We start from the raw sequence: 20655 nt of genomic DNA on the forward strand, positions 1-20655 counted from the left end.
AGTAAAATATTTAAAAGTTTAGGTCAGAGGAAACATATCGCACAAACTATCTGCTATTGTATAACTATTTTTATTTAACATAGTGGGAGGATTCTGACAAGAATGTTGGTCAAGTCAGATGTCTTTATTTTTAATAATGTTTCGTAATATGAAAAACAAGTCTTTCTAGGGACACTATTTTTATTTTTATTAACTTTTTTATTTTTTATTTTTTTGAGGCAGGGTCTCACTCCCATCTCCCAGACTGGAGTGCAGTGGCTCCATCTTGCCTCACTGCAGCCTCAACTTCCTGGGTTCAGGTGATTCTCACACCTCAGCTTCCCAATTAGCGGGACTACAGGCATGCGTCACCATGCCTGACTGATTTTTTTTTTTTTTTTTTTTTTAAGAGAGACAAGGTTTTGCTGTGTTGCCCAGTCTGCTCTCAAACTCCTGGGCTCAAGATATCCACCTGGGTTTTCCTCCCAGAGTTCTGGGATAATAGGAGTGAGCCACCGTACCCTGACATATTTTTCTTAACTTTAAATTTTGAAATGATTTCAGACTCACGGAAAAGTTGTAAAACTATTAGAGGTAATTTCTGAATACACTTCACTCATATTTACCACATTTACTTTATCTTTCTATCTGTATCTGTATTTACTGGAAACATTTCAGAGTAAGTTGCAGGCCTGGTGCCCCTTTACTTCTAAATATGTCTGTACTTCCTAAAAACAAGTAAATTTTCTTATGTAACTATAGCACCAAATCAAAATCAGGATTTGAACATTAACGTATTACTGTCGTCCAATTTAGGGACTATATTCAAATTTCCCCAGTTGCCTCATTAATGCCTTTTGTGGTAAAAGAAAAAAAAATCTGGTTCAGCATCCTGCATTGCATTTAGTTGTTATATCCCTTTATTCCCTCTCAATCTGGAATAATCTTTAGTCTTTTGGTCAGTTGTGATCTTAACATTTTTTAAGAGCATAAACCATTTATTTTATAAAATGTCACTCATTTTAGCTTTGCCTCTTTTCTCATGTACTAGATTCAGTCTTTGCATTCTGGGCAGGAATAGAAATGACACTGTCCGTCTGTGAGCACCATGTTGGTAGCATGAAGTGCCTCTTTATCCCATTATTGGTGGTGTTGGCTTTGTTAAGGAGGTGTCTCTGGCGTTTCTACACTGTCGACTTTGTATTTTCATTTTGTCCTTAATAAAGTATCTTATAGGGAGATACTTTGAGTCTCTATAAATAGCCAGCATACTTTTACTCACTAGCTTTAGCATACTTCCTAGTTTGTATTTAATGAGGAATAGGCTAAAGATGACAATGGCAGTGTCAGAGTTTATTATTATAATTTTTAGAATCATGAGGTAGGTAACAACACAGTGCCAAGGAGATTTAGTTTTCCTAAGCTTATTCTGCTACCGAAATGAGATACATGAAGCACTCAGAGATGGAGCACAACCTAATTTACCTCACAGTTGCATTTGACAAGCTTAGTTATATTTTGGGAAATAAATTTGAAGCAACAGATGAGTAAGAGGGAGTGTTAAGAGGTATTAGACACAATGCTAATAGTGACAGCTTGGTGGTGATTAAGAAGACAAAACTAAATTAAAATAGCAAGTAGAACTATAAAAAGCTAGCCGATTGTTACCATCTAGTGTAGGTGTATGGAACTAAACATATTTATTCTAGTCCATGAAGATGATTATGGCATGAGATAAGGCATGATTATGTCCTATAATATGGCATTTGATAATTTTTTGTACCTGTTTGAACAAAAGATTCATGGTGAGCTAGGGATATAACCAGTACAAATAAATTTATCAACAACTGTTAGACTCTGCAGTGTGGCACTCCCTTGAGAAATTTGTCTTTGAGGATTCATATATTATAACTTGGTAGGGCTTACTCCTTTTTTGTGAGTGTGATTTTTTTTTGGGGGGGGGGGGGTTTGGGCTTACTCTTGCTCACTAAATCCCAAGATTTATATATTCACATGCTAATATGTTAACAATGCAAAACAGTGCTCTCTGGTGGATCCCTGATTTGTGTGCTTTCTAGAAAGAGCACATTGCTGTTGGGTAGGAAAAACATATGAAGCCAGGTTCTCAAATATTTGTGTGGTAAGGATGGAGTAACAATAAGGGAATTCCATTTTGTATTTTGAATGTTTTTAAGGCATTGTTTCCAAAAGTGTGTTCCATGGACTTGGCAACTCATAAAGATACTTTGCAAAAGGAGGAGGAAGTGCTGCACAAGGCCCTTCTCTAGGAGAGTCACAGGACATATGGGCATGCTAATGACAAGAGTCTTTCCTAAACAGTCTGTTGAACTGAGATTAACCCGGTGTTTCCCAAATAGAAGTGACACAGAAACCTTTTCCCCCCACATAATAGCCCTCACAACAGATGCTTATTAGCATCAGACTTCTGTAGTTACATTTTTCTTCTAAGTGGGACAAGATGAACTTGTTGGTTTACCAGACACCAATTTTTGACTTTTTTCATTTTTATTTTTATAAACTTTTGGTCAAGTTAACCATCTTTTCCCTCCCTGCCTCCTCCCTGCCTCCCTCCCTGCCTGCCTCCCTCCCTCCCTCCCTCCCTCCCTCCCTCCCTCCCTCCCTCCCTTCCTTCCTTCCTTCCTTCCTTCCTTCCTTCCTTCCTTCCTCCTTCCTTCCTCTCTCTCCTTCCTTCCTTCCTTCCTTCCTTCCGTCCGTCCATCCTTTTATTCCTTTGTATAACCCTGTTCTATCACTTCAGTATTGAGCTTAACTTGCAGAGAGAAACCATTGCTAAGCACTTGGGAATAGGGGGATATCCGTGATTATTTAAGCAATGTTGTGCTTATAAGATTTCTGGTAATAACATAGTCTAAAGGAAATGCTTCATATCCTGTGGAGTAGCTTTGGAATACTATGTATTTAGAACAATTTCTTTCGAAAATGCTTGAAATTGTAAGTTTTACTTTAAAGAAGTTAATTTCTTTTACCTGGAAAATTGAAGCAAGTTAGACTATTTTGTGGACTTATGCAGTACTTGTCAAAAGGTAAATGTTTTTTAAAATTTCTGTTAGTAAGGATTTTACCTTTAGCAGCTTGTTATTTTAGTTATCTGCTTAGTTGCTTCTAATTTGAATTACTTGTAGCTACCTAATTTAGATTGTAAAATGTTATGGCTCTGTTATATGACTAAGTTTAGAACACAGTGGGTCCACTTTTGGATCCCATTCAAAGTGGATCTGATGTACTTATTTTCCTACACAGTTACAGATCAATCCTCAAAGGTGAAGCAGAGACTCAATAAATTTGGATCTTGAAACCTTCATAGTAATATGCCTTTAAAAGACATGTATACATAATTGTATAGCCATTGTATATACTTTTATACGTACATTTCTTTCATATACATTTCTGTCAGGAAGATCAGGAAGATAATGTCATCTCTTTAGTGAGATAAATTCCAACTCCATCTCGACCACTTACTATAGATGTGACTCTGTATTTGCTGTTCATTCATTCAATATATATTTATTTGCCTTGTATATAGTATGTACTTATATGGGCACTGGTCATAGAAAGAGGAAACTGAATAGTTCACTTAACTTTTAAAATTGTCTTTTCACCTATCAGGGATGTGTGAATAGTATTGATGTAAAGCACTTGGCACATAGTAGGTTCACCTCTTTTTTTTTTTTTTTTTTTTTTTTTTGAGATGAAGTATCACTCTGTCGCCCAGACTGGAGTACAGTGGTGCAATCTCGGCTCACTGCAGCCTCCTCCTGGGTTCCAGCAATTCTTGTGCCTCAGCCTCCTGAGTAGCTGGGACTACAAGCGTGTGCCACCACACCCGGCTAATTGTTTTTATTTTTAGTAGAGACAGGGTTTCATTATGTTGACCAGGCTGGTCTCAAACTCCTGACCTCAAGTGATTTGCCTGTCTTGGCTTCCCAAAGTGCTGGGATTATAGGCGGGAAGCACCACATCCATCCAGGTTCACCTCTGGAGTAGAGTGCTGAGATGCTTTCTCACATGAAATTGGTTTCTAGTAATAATAGAGGGTTTTTTTGCTAGTTACTTTCTTATTATGTTTATTGTATAGAGTCTTGGTTCTTACAAAATCATAATTTGTTTTCAAAAATATATATTTTAAACTACCTAATAAGATCTTTATTTAGTGTCACATTTATTTTACGAAGGGTAGATGCTTATTTTAGTGATGATTTGTGATTAAAATTATGTCAAAATGTCTTAAAATGTTGTTGAAACTGTAAACAAACTCATAACACACACAAAGCTAATTATGGGTGCCATCTGTTTATTTTTACAAAGCTTTTTTTTTAAGGCTATGGCATTGTCTGCTTATGATAAGCTTCAAGATTATTATAATGACTAAGTCCTGTCCTTCAATTAGTGTAGTTGAAGATGGGAAGATAATTCGTTTGTTCACTGACCTTTTCCTGTGTCAGAGTATATGGAATATGACATGTCATGATAAAGAAACTATTGTGAAGTGCATTTAGAAGATACTTAATTTTAATGAGAAAAAAGTGACATCAAATCAGCAGATGTGGCCAAAGTTTTGTTTAAATTCTTAGAACTTATTCAAGGTTTTAGATGAACGGTAGATAATTCACTCTTTTCCAGTGACTTAAGTGGCTTCATTTTAACTCAAGGTTAAGAATTTCTAAGTGATCGACCAAGTTTATGTTGACATGTATCCCTGTTTGTGTACCTATATGTCAGCACATGTTTTTGTACACACATATCTCATGTGTTAGTGCAAAAGGCCAGGTACTTGTATGACAGCATCAGCCCAAGTAGTTATCAGCAATCTGCTGAGAGAGCAGAGCGATTGCACTGGCTCCGTTTTGCAATTGTGCATGCTAAGCATTACCCAAGTCAGTGTGGAGGGAAAGCAACCTGAAGGATCCATCTGCTCCCTTCTGCTACACTGCCTCGATGCAAGATTACGCTAATCTGGCTGCTTGTCAGGACAGGTTAGTGAAAGCATGCAATTGGTTGAGACTTAGAGTGGACTAGTGCTTTGGAAAATCATAAGCTGCCCCTGTAGATGCCACGTTAAGTGCAGCAGAATAGGTTGATTATCAGCCACATCGAAGATTGCAGTGAAATAAATATATAGTTTTTTGGTTAAGAATTAGTTTCAAAATTAAAATTCTTAAATATTGTTGGACCACAAATAAAATTGAGAAAAATAATAGAGATAGTTTACAAATACTTTTAGGCATTAGTTTTTCTTATGATTTGTGTATTGTGTTTATTCTTTCATTTTATTCCCCTAGCTCAAGAGTTTTTTGGTCAACTATGTTTAAATGTTAACGTTCAATTAACTTCATTTTACCCAAAAACTTTTGTGATTTTTCTTGTTTGTTTCTATTTAATTACCCTTTTCTACACCTACTGACTGGCAGACCTTGGCCTTGCAGGTTGAGCATCCTGTCACAGAATGCATTACTGGCCTGGACCTAGTCCAAGAAATGATCCGTGTTGCTAAGGGCTACCCTCTCAGGCACAAACAAGCTGATATTCGCGTCAATGGCTGGGCAGTTGAATGTCGGGTTTATGCTGAGGTAAAATGAATGGTGTTGGGAGGAAGGATGGTGGTTGTGTCCAGAGTCATGAGACCTGGTATAGCCAAACAATGAGGTAAAGTTAGGGTTTCATAACGTTGCCAACTATTGGATTATATAATCCATAATTAAATCAGAAAAAAATTAGATAATTTTGACCTCATTCCAGATAGTTTTAAAGAATTGGGCTTAGTTAAGTGTCATGTATTTGTAGATGGGGAAATAGCTACCAATCCTTTAAGAGGCAACAAAGCATTGGTTAAATATTCTTGAGCTTGAATGGACCATGGTTTTTGTTTTGTTTGCATTTTCTTTGTTTATTTTCAAACAACACTAACAAGAAGTAGCATTTATTTCCATGGGTTTTTTTTTTTTAAATGCCCACCTTGGGTACACATTAGTTGTTGATCGGATATTTACTTAAAATTTTTCCCAACTTTTTTTTGTATAATTTTCTCCTTTATTATTACATAAAAATAACAATCAAAATTTAAATTGTAAAGCTTTTAGTAAAACTTGTACTCTTGTAATTTTAATTTTGGGTTTTACTCATAAACTCTCAGTTCAGTACTTCTAAATGCTTTTTTCAAATGACTAAAACAAGAATGCAAGGTAACATTTGTACTGTTTTTACTTTTCGACATCAAAAATGTCTGTCAAGACTAAAAATAAATCAGTGTCTGTGTTTAAGAATACTGAAAGCTGGTTTGAAATATTTTTCAAGGGGCCCGGCGCGGTGGCTCACGCTTGTAATCCCAGCACTTTGGGAGGCCGAGGCGGGCGGATCACGAGGTCAGGATATCGAAACCACAGTGAAACCCCGTCTCTACTAAAAAAAAATACAAAAAATTAGCCGGGCATGGTGGCGGGCGCCTGTAGTCCCAGCTACTCGGAGAGGCTGAGGCAGGAGAATGGCGTGAACCCGGGAGGCGGAGCTTGCAGTGAGCCGAGATTGCGCCACTGCACTCCAGCCTGGGCGACAGATCGAGACTCCGTCTAAAAAAAAAAAAAAAAAAAAAAAAAAAAGAAATATTTTTCAAGGAGTTCAAAAATATGTTTTGTCATGACTGTATTGCTCTTGCTTTTTTCATATTTTAAGTAGTATTACTTTCATTCTTATGACACTGAACCTGTTTATTCTGATGATCTAAGATATTTACAAATGAAGTACACATCTAGTAGCATGTGCAAAGTTTTTTTTTTTTTCAGGTCTTTATTTGAAGAACCCACATTCTCAAGTTTTACCATATGTGAGCTGTTTTCAGAAGTAAGAAAAACAAATATCTTTAGTGTACCACATTTGTTGTTCTAAACTTGAGTGTGTTTTGATGTAGGGCCTAGGTTATTTTATTTTTTGCCCAAGGCATTCTAAGAAGTTTTATAAAATGTTGGAATTTTACCAATTTCAATAAAGTATGAACAAGGTCAGGCTAAATTCTGCTTACAGTTCTGTTTGATTTTTAAGTACATTCTAGGTTGTCTAGAGTAAAAGACAATAATATTCTGAAATCTGTGATTTGGTAAATACCATATGTTGAAAATAGACCTATAAATGGTTCTTCATTGTGTAAATATTTAACCTTACTTGTGCTGATTTATATTTCAAAGACTGTGCTTCCTTTCCTTTGAACTTTCAGGACCCCTACAAGTCTTTTGGTTTACCATCTATTGGGAGATTGTCTCAGTACCAAGAACCATTACATCTACCTGGTGTAAGTCATTAAGCTGTAATACCAGCTGAAGGGTTAAAATCGTGATTTATGTTATACTTTTATGTTAAAGCATGTCAACACCAAAGGGTGTAAATTGAAGGACAAGTGAAATTCATGGGAATCATGGTTTTTGTGTTGAAAACAAAAAGAAAGTCAGGATCCACTGGACAGGGGAAGCCTGGAGACATCTGATGATGTAAATGATAGCTTACAGTGTTCCCAATTCTTTCAAAAATTATAATAAAAAAGACTGTGAATCCTAAGAATGAGAAATGATGTTTTGTGTTACAATTTAATCTTTTCAATAAATCAAATCCAACCCTGCTGTATAGTCACTTGTCAAGAAATTCAAGCACAAAATCAGGTCCTTAATTGAAATTTAAGGAGATTGAATTTAGGCAAACAAAGTGTGCCTCAGTCTATTAAACCTCATGGACTTTAAGGAGTACATAATATTTATATCAGTTAAAGAAAAGTGACCACTGTCCATTTTATTCTATAGCTCTTCTATATTTAATAGCTATTTTAAAAATAGTTTTTGTTGCAGAAAAAGAACAAGGACATAACCCTTTTTCTTAATCAAGGTAATAAGTGCATGTATATATGACATTATGTTAGCTAGTAGATGACAAGGCTGTATCATCTGTGAATATTCAGATTATTCATTTTGATTACTGGCATGAAGATGGTGAAAGATTACAGGAAGAATTCTAAATCTGAAGATGTTATTGGATATATGATTTATTTCACTTTTTAAATTGTTTTTGCCCATGTGCTTTCTAAAGGGACTTGACCCTTTCTGGGCTTGGAGACTCCATGCTGTGTTCAAAGCCAGAAGGCAGAAAAAAAATTGTAAAGATTTAACAGGCATTATGTGATGTTAAATAGCAGATGAGAAAACAAGTATCATAGGGACATATCTAAACACTTTTTTAATCAAACAAAAGAAGTATTAAATAAGAATTCATAATGATTACTCTAGTTGTTAGAAGTTTTCACCATGTTGTAATAGCTAACAGGATGTCAAACATTTTGCCCTCGCAAGTTTTTGCAATTTGCAATTTTCAAACGTGAGACCTGTTGAAAGTATAAGTGATAATGGACAAACTATACCCCCTACAGTCTTCGTCCCACCAAATCTTTCTTCAATTAATGCTGCAGCAGGAGTTTTATGTAATAACATTTGCAGTTGTGAGCCATCCACAGAAAGAAAAAACAATTAAAATGCCTTAAATGTTCTGCTTACTGCTGTTATTTGCTTGTGTGAATGTTGCATGTCAGCTAAATGGACCAAGGAATAGATAAAGTGATTGGGTGCAGGAGAGTGCACACTAAGCTTTGTCTATCATTATTGCTGGGAGCAATCAAATTGATGTCAGCAGGACAGTAGATGCGTTGACAGCTGTAATTATGTATCTCCATGGTGATCACTTTTGGCCTGTCATGGAGGCCCATGAGTCCCCTCCCTTGGAAGCATTTAATCAGATTGGGCTGTCACTTGTCAGGTAGACATGGTGGGCTGGGAGTTGTGCTTAGGGGGAGAGGTGAATTGAGAATGAAGGGTGGGAGACGTCTGATAGTTTCACAGGGTCCACTGTGGTACTGAAGACAGAAATTTTAATTATGCTAGAGGTTTCTGAGCAATGGTTTGGGAATCTCATACAGAGGTGCTTGGGTGTTTTGTTGTGGTTGCTATTGTTTGTTTTTCTTCTTTGCCTTATTAAAACTAGAGCAGTCAGTTTACCTTAGAAAGCAATTTTTGGCTCTTACCTTTTTTGGTCACAAGAATGCATACTTAAGAGTTAACTTATGGTTTGTACTTTTCACATGCCTCATTAAGCCTGAAATTTATTAATATGGCAGAGGTGAAGATTTCCTTTTTTATTTTTGATCATCGTATTTTGTAAATTTGTTATTTTCAGACCACAATTTTGTTCTGCTCAGAAATTTGGTTCTGATTTCATTTGAATTTTTTCTTAAAGCTTTTAGTGCAAATTTGTGTAGCCTTTCATGAAGGAATGGAGACTTGATCTGACTTCAAATTGGTTGTTAAGAAATAAAAATATAGCTGATTATTACTTGGAAAAAGCAGCATAAATAGTAAATTATAAAGCAGAGTTTTCATACTGTGGTACAGTTTTTAATTGGGAATACTGATTTGCTTATACAAAGATACATGTTGATTATATATATCTTGATTTTATCATATGTATTTTAAAGTTAAGATGACACAACTTCTGTGATCATAATATTAGTAAATAACAAAGACAGTTATATTTAATTAAGATCTGTAGGTAACACCTTATAGGATGATATTATTCAAGGCAACTGAAGTTTTAAGTAAGGAACTGTAGAAGAATGTAATAAATATTCTTTATTGTCTATGTTATTTTATTTGTGGGTTGAACATCTAAGTTCTTCCTAGCTTTGTAGCAGTTTTATGTAGCAAATGACAGGATGTAGTTAAAGTCAGAAGTTTTAGAACTTGTATCAGTCTCGTTTTTAAACACAGCATTAGCAAGCATGCTGTGGTTTTAAAGATGGCATAGTGGTCAAATTAGCTCTTTCACTTTTTGGTACTAAAATTAAGAAAATGAGAACTCACAGATATATTTTCTGTTATGTAACCCGATTACTAGTTGCCATTTTGGGGCTTTTTAATGTGCGGAAAAGGTAGATTGTGATTTTATTGCTTTTAAAGCTGCTCCATTAATTTTTTTCTAGTTTTTGTCAACACTGTGAATTTCATAGAACATCAGTTTATGTCCTGAAATATGTTTTCAGAAAATAGAAAGCCAAGTATATTTTGTAAGTGTGCTGAATGATTTTTGTTTAAAATTAAGATTTTTGTATATGAATGTGAATATGAATACAGATACCTATATTTTTGTTTGTGCTTGCAAATACAGAAATAAAAGCACCTCAGGTATGTTATAGTGTTCCTTTTACAACCTTGCAAAGAGAATAATAGTAGTGTGAATTTTAAGAAAATGAAACTATAGCTTGTCTTCTGATGTCACTGTATAATAAAGCCATCATTATACCCTCATGTGGAGATCCTAGACAAGAGGTTCTACATGTGGTCCCTTGATAATTGCCTAAATTAAAATATTAAAGGCCTAACAGCCGCTGTGTTGACCTTTTTCTGCCTTGCTGCAGACAGATGAGCTGCTGTTTATTAGGAAGGCTTCTTCCCACAGGTGGAAGGCTACATGAGCTTCCGCTCTTCTCTTCCCACCCCTTTACAATGTTGGGCATCAAAGTCCTGCTGTTCCAGCAGCTTTGATTCAGTTCCTCCATCCTCAAGACCCCTAGGATGTGCCTGACAGTCTGAAGTATTTTGATTAGCTTTTAAATACTTCAGATTCCAAAACTTCTTTCTAATAATTTAATAAATATTCTGTCCTCAGTAACTGCTCATTTTTAAAGTTTTGCATGGCTAACCTCCGTGCCTTGCTGCTGGTATCAAACTGGGAAATGAAAACAAGAATCAGTGATGTACTAACTCACTCATTGGCTGGTTAACAGCAATCAGCCTCTTCAAAAGAATATTTTGAACTTGTGCTATCCCCCTACCCCCCACCCCATGAAAATCACAAAATCAGAACTCTAATTGGGGCTTTACAAAGCAAAGCCATAGGAAAAGCTGTGTAAACATTAAAGCCTCAGGGGACCAACAGTAACAGAAAAATAGTGTTTTACAGTTGAGAGGGTGAGGCAAAAAAGGAAAGTGTTACAGACATGAAAGGCCCAGGCCCACGTTCCTATGGAGCTGAGGAGCAGGCTTGACTAGGGGCCTCACTGGTGGGCTCAGAAGGGTCTGGCAGGGAGTGCAGTTAGCAAGGGCATCGTCCATGCCGTGCTTCAGCTGGAAGACACCATCAGAGAGCCACAGCATCCTGGCATAGTGATGTAGGAAGTCTTCATTTTTTATTTTTGCTGTTTCTTAGTTTCTTCATTCAGTGGCAGAACAAAAAATGTGTTGCATTGCATATTAACGGATCAGTATTTTAGATTGTATTTTCCAGAAGTTGAAGTGTTATTTGAGATTGAAATTCTCTATCCATTTTCTCCATGGAAATGAAATTTGTGGTTACAAAAAAGTATCTACACAATATGAATTACTTTTATTTTTTTCTTTTTTTCTCTCAGGTCCGAGTTGACAGTGGCATCCAACCAGGAAGTGATATTAGCATTTATTATGATCCTATGATTTCGAAAGTTAGTTTAATTTCTTGATGGATTATTTGATTTCTTCTGAAAAATCAATGATATTTAAAGAGTCTGAAACTGGGCCTTTATCTGAATCATAAGCTATAATTAAACAACTAATTATGCACTGATGTAAATATGAAAGCAGAGCAGGTTTTTTCTCTTGAGAGAAAATTCAGCATTATGTTAGTTTGCAGTACTCCTCCTCCCCAACTAAATCATGCCACCACCATCACACACGTGCATGAACAATAATAATAATAAACATCTAACCAGCGGTGCCAACCTAACTCATTGCCATGAGAAGGAATTAAGTTTTTTTTTGGCCATTGGCAGAAATTACCTGAGTTGAAAGTATGAATGAATGGCAAGAGTTGGGCTGATAGGCAGTGTTTCTTAGAGTACTTTTTCATCTTTTCTCTTCAATTTTTACAAATTACCAATTATTTAAGTAGATTTGATATTAAGAGTATAAGATTTGTTTTGCCCACCTGTCTTTTTGAAGTTTGACTTTCCAGAATAAATGAATTGGATTTTTGGGTCTTTAACCTTGAATTTTTGGATCTTTAAACTCTTAAAACCTTATGAAGTGTAAAATGCTGTAATAATTAAGATTGTGGATTTTATTTTTATTTTATTTATTTATTTATTTATTTTTGAGATGGAGTCTCGCTGTGTCCCCCAGGCTGGAGTGCAGTGGTGCGATCTTGGCTCACTGCAACCTCCGCCTCCCAGGTTCAAGTGATTCTCCTGCCTCAGCCTCCTGAGTAGCTGGGACTACAGGCTCATGCCACCAAGCCCAGCTAATTTTTTTTTGTTTTTAGTAGAGATGGGGTTTCACCATGTTAGCCAGGATGGTCTCCATCTCCTGACCTCATGATCCGCCCACCTTGGCGTCCCAAAGTTCTGGGATTACAGGCGTGAGCCACCGTGCCCGGCCAGATTGTGGATTTTATTTTGAAAATTCTGTGTTCTCTGAAATGATACATCTGTATTGAGGAATGATTTGTTTTTTAAGCCTTGTTTCTCAAGATGGCTTTTCCCCAAGTGTCCTTTTTAATGTTATAGTTGCAGTAAACAAACCAATTTTTATCTATCTTTCTTCAGTTAAGGTTTTAGTGCTTTTTTTTTTTTTTTTTGGATATGGTCTCCCTTTTTCACCCAGGCTGGAATGCAGTATCACGATCTCGGCTCAGTGCAGACTCGACCTCTCAGGCTGAAGCGATCCACCTGCCTTAGCCACCCAAGTAGCTGGGATTACAGGGGTGTACTACCATGCAGGGCTATTTTTTTTATATCTTTTGTAGAAATGGGGTTCCTCATGTTACCCAGGCTGATCTTGAATACCTGAGCTCAAGCAATCTGCCCACCTCGGCCTCTCAAAGTGCTGGGATTACAAACGTGAGCCACCGTGGTTGGCCTAAGTTATTAGTAGTATTAAAATGAAATTTAGGTCTTTTGTTTATTAGAGAACCACCATTTAATTTAAAAATAAAACTATGTAAAAGTATTATATGTTGATTTTTAAATATTCCATTTTTAGATGAGTGTTTTTCTCTTCAGAAAAATGGCCTACAAATTAATTTTCAAATTTGCTTGATATTGAAGAGCTAGTAAAACCTACTTTTTAGTCTATAGATTGGCTAATATAACTGCCAGAAAAGTCTTTAATGAATAGTTAAGGTCTTATTTCATTGCCAAATTATAGAGATACATGTAAGTAGGCACTAAATCATGTAGAATAGTAAGACTTTTCTGTTTTTTTGATTTCTGAAAAAGTACCATTTGCTTCTGTGTATATTATATGTAAAGCTGCAAATGATTTCTAAGATAGTTGTCCTTTTTCTTTGTACTTTTATTTTTGAAACTTTACTTTTTTTGTTAGTTATGAAAGTGTTAAGGGCTGGACACGGTGGCTCATACCTGTAATCCCAGCACTTTGGGAGGCTGAGGCAGGTAGATCACCTAAGGTCAGGAGTGTGAGACCAGCCAGGCCAACATGGCAAAACCCTGTCTCTACTAAAAATACAAAAAATTTAGCTGGGCGTGGTGACACACACCTGAAATCCCAGCTTCTCATGAGGCTGAGGTGAGAGGATCACTTGAACCTGGGAGGCGGAGGTTGCAGTGAGCCAAGATTGTGCCACTGCCCTCTAGCCTGGGCAACAGAGCGAAACTCCATCTCCAAAATAAAAAATAAAAAGAAAAGAAAGAAAGTGTTAGCTATTCAGGGTATCAAACTTGGAAACCACAGAAAAATAGGGAAAAAATGTCTTATCTAATCCTCACCACTGCCCTAGATGTTCAAATCCTATCTCAAATATTCACATTTAGCTGTATCTCCTTTTAAATTTTTTCTGTACTTACTTTTGTTACATTTTGGTTTTTGTAAAATCACTCTTTACTATGATAATGAAATGCAGGAGAAAAGTCTGAAATATCTTGATTCTAATATTTATATACTTAAAAAATCATAATTGACATGTATTGAAAACTGAACTATCATAAAATTTCAAGATATATTTAGAAATCTGTTATGAAACATTTTAATTTTTACTAAAATGAGTCATTTAACATAGTTCTAAATATATATGTATTGGGTTTTTTGTTTGCTTGTTTTTAGCTTATCACATATGGCTCTGATAGAACTGAGGCACTGAAGAGAATGGCAGATGCGCTGGATAACTATGTTATTCGAGGTAAAAACAAAGATTTGCACTCATTGGTTATTGTATATGGTGTCAGTTCCACAGAACAGCCTGGGGGTTTACCAATGAGAATATGGCACAGCACATTTGCTCACTATGTGCTTAAAGAGAAATAAGAAAAGCTCAAATCCATCAAACCACCATACTAAGTATAGCCGTTTCCACTGTTTTAAGCAAATGCATATTTTCTCTCTATACCTAACGTATATATTACTCTATATAACCAGTACACATTGGTTACATAGGCCTTGAGGAGGGCGTCTTTTTTCTTACAGAAGTAATATTGCTGTGGAGAGGTCTTTAGTGCGTATTTGGGACACACGTTCAGTTTATGTGAGTTTATCTATGTTTATCTATATATGTGAGTTTAGATAGACATAAATAAGTTACTTGGGAAGATTATTCCTGGAAGACATTAAAGTATTTGTAAGCACATTCTATGGGGATTTTCTCCCTTTTTATCTCTGCATTTTTATTGTGGTAATTGAAATACTAGATTTTGGTTAATTTAAGTTTTACTCTAATGTGCTTGAGCAGTAAATCCATGAATTTGAGAGTCTGAATAAAAATATTTTGTCAAAACTCATCTCTGTTAAACTGTGATATAATACGACATAGTGGCATGGCACCTGGGCAGCTTGTCAAAATATTAGATTAGTTTTGGTCCCAACTAGAAGTTACTTATCTACTCCATCTGGCTTCTGAAAGGAGTAGTCTTTTGTATTTACATGAATACCGTTTCATGTTTTATACTTAAATGAACATTTTCCTACTAATTTTGCTTACTCTCTATATGTATATATAGGTTCACCAGTTACTGCAGTTTTTAAGTGACTAAAATACAAAGTAGGCTTGCCATTATTCTCCTAACTTTATATGTGTCAACATGTAAAAAATATATTTCATTGTATAGGTAGATTTTTCCAGGCTTAGTCTGAAATTTTGCCTTTGAATTACTGTGATGTAGTAGACAGAAAACAGACAAAGCTGGTTTCATAGCCCCTGTCCTGACGCCATTTAATAATTATGTGATTTTTGGCCAAGCGCGGTGGCTCACACCCGTAATCCTAGCACTTTGGAAGGCTGAGGTGGGTGGATCCTGAGGTCAGGAGTTCAAGACCAGCTGGGCAAAGATGGTGAAACCCTGTCTCTACTAAAAATACAAAAATTAGTCGGGCCTGGTGGTGGGTGTCTGTAATCCCAGCTACTTGGGAGGCTGAGGCAGAAAATTGCTTGAACCCGGGAGGCAGAGGTTGCAGTGAGCCGAGATCACGCCACTGCACACCAGCCTAGGCGACAGAGCGAGAGTCCGTCTCAACGAAAAAAAAATTTTTTTTAAATAAATAATTACGTGATTTTTATCAAATGACTTTGTCTCTCTGAGTCTCATACTCCACATTTGAAAAATGGTGTGATAGTCTCTGCCTTATAAATTACTGGTGAGGATTAACTGAGGTTAAGTATATAAAGGGCTTGGCACCACACTGGCTTATGTTGTTCAATAACTTTAGTTCTCATCCTTGCTTCCTCTCTCCTCACACTTATAAAACCACATATTTAAAAATCAAGGCCAGGTGTGGTGGCTCACACCTGTAATCCCCAGGCCGCCGCCTGGCCACTTGGCAGACCCGTCCTAGTAAAAATACAAAAAGCTAGGCTTGGTGGGGGCCGTAGTCCAGCTATCAGGAGGGGCAGAATCACTTGAACAGGAGTTGCAGTGAGCTGAGATCGCGCCATCGCACTCCAGCCTAGGTGACAGTGTAAGACTTTCCAAAAAAAAAAAAATAAAAATCATGTGTTATAAACATTATCAATCCATTAGTCATATGAAATTTACTAAACCATAGATAAACAATATTGAAAGACCGTTTTAGGTAATTTCTAATACTGTGTGCTGAGGTTATCTGCTTTCATTGCACCCTGTTCAAGTACTTCTCCAGAGAATTTACCATCACTGTAAAATTAAAGTATTAATTGTGTAATTAACTGTGAAATGTTGGGTTATCCTATAAGAATATTAGGCACATGAGGACACTGATGATCTTTATCTTGTTTGTATGCATATTACTGGTGCTTAGCAGTGTCTGACACATTGCTAGATGATTAATACATGTTTGTTGGATGAATGAATGAGTGAGCGAGTGATACTATCCCTGATTTCAAGGAGTTACTAATACACTTGGTGGGAAAAACATATGAAAAGATAAGTATAATATTAATACAGCTTCGTAGGTGCCACAATAGGGGATTGAAAAAGTGTAGTGGGAGTTTAAGGAAGAGGCTAGCATATCTTTCTTTTCTCACCTCTCTTGGTCCTTTTAAAGTAACTAGTACTGCTTTAGGACTCATAGTGTCTCTGTGTCTCTGTCGAAGTACCTCACTTTGTTCTGCTTTCAAATGATCCTCAGAGTGGCAGGATTTTTAAAAAAGACTGGTAATGTCCTGTGTAGGTGAACTAAAGGGGATGGGCACACTCAAGCATCTTTGCAGTGTCACTTGTTACAGTATTTTAGGAAAATAATCTGGTGTTAGATGTTAAAATAAAAGTGCATACCCTCTGACCCAGCTGTTCATCTTTTGTGAGTCTTTCCTATAGAGTTAAAAAACCGAATTATGAGCATGTTCACCATGACATTTACAACAACTGTGTTTGTAGTAGCCAAAATGCTGACCAGCCACAGTGTCCACTAAATGGATGAATGACTGAATAAATTACAATGCATTATTACTATAAAATACTGTGCAGCTGGGACTTAAAGACCTGTTTGTATGGATTGTTAAAGTAGAAAAGCAATTTGTAGTTATGTGTAGTACATTCTCATATCACTTGAACCATCTTCTCATCCTAAAATATTTTAAATTGTGTTGGATGAGCACAGAGAAAGGTGTGGACATCTACATATCACAGTGATTTCTTTTTTTAAGCTCAAAGGATTTATGAGATAGGGGTTTTTCTTGACACATTTCTCTTAGACTTTTTAATTTTAGGTATTTTCAAACCTATAGAAAAGTTGAATGAATAGTACTGTGCATGCCTGTATACTCTTCACCTAGATTATTATTTAATAAACTTTTTTTTGATATTTCCTTTCTCTATTTCTCCCTTTCTTTGCCTTTTCCTCGTCCTTTCTCACCCTTCCTGTTTCCTTTCCTCCCTCCATTCTGTCCTCTGTTTTTCTCCTGATCCATTTGAAAGAAGGTTGCAAACATGGCACATGACTCGTGAATACTTTACCAGGCTTCTGAAGGGGAAGACCATGTTCCTGTTACTGTATTTTTCTTGATTGCTGCACAGATAGAGTCAATTTATTGAGACAGCGTTATTGCAATAGAGGAGTTGAATAAACACAGGGTTTTCTAAATAGGAGACTGAAGTTTTTTTTTTTTTTTTTTTTTTTTTTTGAGACGGAATCTCGCTCTATCGCCCAGGCTGGAGTGCAGTGGCGCAATCTCGGCTCACTGCAAGCTCCGCCTCCCAGGTTCACGCCATTCTCCTGCCTCAGCCTCTCCGATTAGCTGGGACTACAGGCGCCCGCCACCACGCCCGGCTAATTTTTTGTATTTTTAGTAGAGACGGGGTTTCACCATGTTAGCCAGGATGGTCTCGATCTCCTGACCTCGTGATCCGCCCACCTCGGCCTCCCAAAGTGCTGGGATTACAAGCGTGAGCCACCGCGCCCGGCCTGAAGTTTTATTACTCAAATAAATTTCTCCCAAGATTTGGAGGTTAGGGTTTTTAAAAAATAATTTGGTGGGCAGGGGGCCAGGGAGTGGGGAATGCTGACTGGTTGGTTTGGGGATGAAATTATAGGTGCTTGAGGCAGGGTCTTCTTGCTACCTTCAGTTACTGGGTAAGATCACAGTTGAGCCAGTTCACTGGTCTGGCTGCATGACCCCTGAGCTGTAATTTCTAATGTTAGTTTCACAAATACAGTCTGTTCCCCAGACAAGGAGGGGGTTTGTTTTGGGAAGGGGCTGTTTTCATTGTTTTACAGTTAAAGTATAAATTAAATTCCTCTTATAGTTAGCATGGCCTACACCCAGGAATGAACAGGGGCAGCTTGGAGGTTAAAAGCAAGATAAAAGTTGGTTAGGTCAGATTTTTGTCAGTGTCATAATTTTTGCAATGGCCATTTCATTCCTGCAAAAAAGCACAATACCATCATTACACGCCAAGGAAAATTGACAGCAACCTAACAGTTTCATCTCATGTATTGTCCATATTTAAGCTTGTCCCTCAGAGTCTTTTTTTATTGTTTTTCAATCCCATCTGTGGCCCAAAGTTATACAGTGTCTTTGATTATGTCTCTTTATTATCTTGCCCTCTTTCATATTTCATTTCATTAATTTTCAGGAGAGTCCACGGCAGTTGATTTGTAGAATGTGGCACATTCTAGATAGAAAGTGTTAACGTTGGTTCAGTAAAGGCACTTGTGAAGTGATTCCAAGAATGAGGGTTGTAGGTGATAATTTGCAGTGTTACTCACAGAACTTGGGGAAACTCTTTGCTTACTATTACCAGCTTATTATAAAGGATATGGCTTGAGAGTAACCCAGTGGAGGAGATACACAGGGCAAGGTGTTAGGAAGGGGTGCAGAGCTTCCATGCCCTATCCAGGTGCACCACCCTCCATCACTTCCATGTGTTCACCAACCCACAAGTCCTCTGATCCTTGTCATTGGGTTTTTATGAGGGCCTGACTAGGTAGGCATGATCGATCCCATCAATCTGCCATTAGTGATTAAGTCATTCTTCAGTTCCTCTCCCCTTTGGAGGGTGGGGGTGGGGCTGAAAGTTCCAACCCCTTAATCACATGGTTGGATCCTCTGGCCACCTGCTCCCATCCTCTAAGAGTCATCTCATTAGCATAAACTCAGGTATGATTGAAAGGAGCTTGTTAGGAATAACAAGACATTCCTCTCGCAACAGTCATTTCTGTGATATTCTTGCCAAAAATATACAACCTGAATATAATCATGAGGAAACATCAGACAAACCAAATTGAAAGACAGTCTACAAAATAAATGGCTTCTTCTCTTCAAATATGTCGAGGTCAGGAAACACAAAGAAGAGTTGAGCAACTTATGTAGATCAAAGGAAACTAAAGACACATGACAACTAAATGCAGTGTGTGATCCTGGTTTAGATCCTGGACCAGAAGAAAAATGTTTTTCTTTTGTAGTAAGGGTCATAAGTGGGACAATTGGTGAGATTTGAATAAAGTCTGGAGATTAGGTGATAGCAATGTTAGCAGTGTTAGGCTTGTCTGATTTTGATCCTTGTACTGTGATTATAGAAGAGATATACCTTGCTTTTAGGAGATGTACACTGACATATTTAGAAGTAAAATGACATCTTGTCTGCAACTTACCTTCATATGTTTAAGAAAGAACATTATGTATCTGTATAAATAGAAAAAATTAGTGACTAAGCAAATAAATGTGATAAGGTGTTATCATTTGTAGAACCTCCATATATAGTAATTCTGTTTACTATTTTTTTTAAATTTTGAATTTTGAAATTATTTCAAAATAATTTTGAATTTTTTTATTTTGAAATAATTTCAAAATTTAAAAAATTTAAAATTTAATTTCAAAATAAAAAGTTAAAAAAATAGGGAAGAGCAAGTACCCCCACTCTCCACTAATATTTAAAGAATAAAAGCAGAGATGCATTTGGGATTTTGAACTTACATATTACTTATCTGGCTAATTCTGAAGGATAGCCAGGTTTAAAAACTTGCTTTATGAAAGGTAGAAAAAGGAAGACAATCTACTGTCTTGTTTGGTAACTGCTTAATTATTCAAATATGAATATTTTTTTCCTGTGCTGATTGTGAACTTTTGTTAAGATAGAGAAACTTTGAAGCACAAATGTAATTCGGTTAAAGTGAATTTCAAAATCCTCATGAAATAAGAGTGCTTTTGGCCTCTGTTTGATCCTGGCAGCATGTCTAGCTGATGTCTGGGCAGTGTTTTGGAACCAGCAGGCAGTCAGGGGAAGGCCACTCCTAGGGGCCTCTTCTCTGTGGCCTGGTGGTGATTTCCCATACAGATGGGACCTGGTGAACTCTGCCAGAGGTCATCCTTGACTCCCAGTCCACACCTCCCAGTCATAATTTTTATGAGTATGTGATTAATAATATCCTTGAAGTTATAAACTAACTCTCAAAGAATACCTCTACTGTCCCCATACCATTTAAACAAGGATCTGTTCAAATAGTGTTGTCTTTCCTGGGATGTGAAAAGAAACACACTAAATGCAAAATGGTAACTTTCAAATCTGTATGATACCGTTTAGTGCTTCAATGATTCTTCCCATCTATCTGATCTTTTGAGCTTTTAGGTATAAAATAATTTTCTGATTGTTACCCTCTTTTGGCTTTAGGATTAATGAATGGACAGTCGTTTTGGGAGCAGTTAGTTGAGGCATAG

The 20655-nt window shown here is 36.8% G+C and overlaps 1 protein-coding gene across 7 annotated transcripts in view; it reads left to right on the forward strand.

The window, feature by feature from the left end:
* PCCA (propionyl-CoA carboxylase subunit alpha) overlaps positions 1-20655 on the forward strand; it is a 439915-nt gene that overhangs the window by 201732 nt on the left and 217528 nt on the right. For all 7 annotated transcript variants that reach the window (XM_030813631.1, XM_030813630.1, XM_030813633.1 and 4 more), the window contains 4 exons: positions 5445-5588; positions 7226-7300; positions 11453-11521; positions 14136-14211. In XM_030813631.1, coding sequence (XP_030669491.1) covers positions 5445-5588; positions 7226-7300; positions 11453-11521; positions 14136-14211 — 364 coding nt within the window. The remainder of the gene's footprint in view (positions 1-5444; positions 5589-7225; positions 7301-11452; positions 11522-14135; positions 14212-20655) is intronic.

Source organism: Nomascus leucogenys, chromosome 5 (genome assembly GCF_006542625.1).
Source record: "Nomascus leucogenys isolate Asia chromosome 5, Asia_NLE_v1, whole genome shotgun sequence".
Taxonomy (NCBI): domain Eukaryota; kingdom Metazoa; phylum Chordata; class Mammalia; order Primates; family Hylobatidae; genus Nomascus; species Nomascus leucogenys.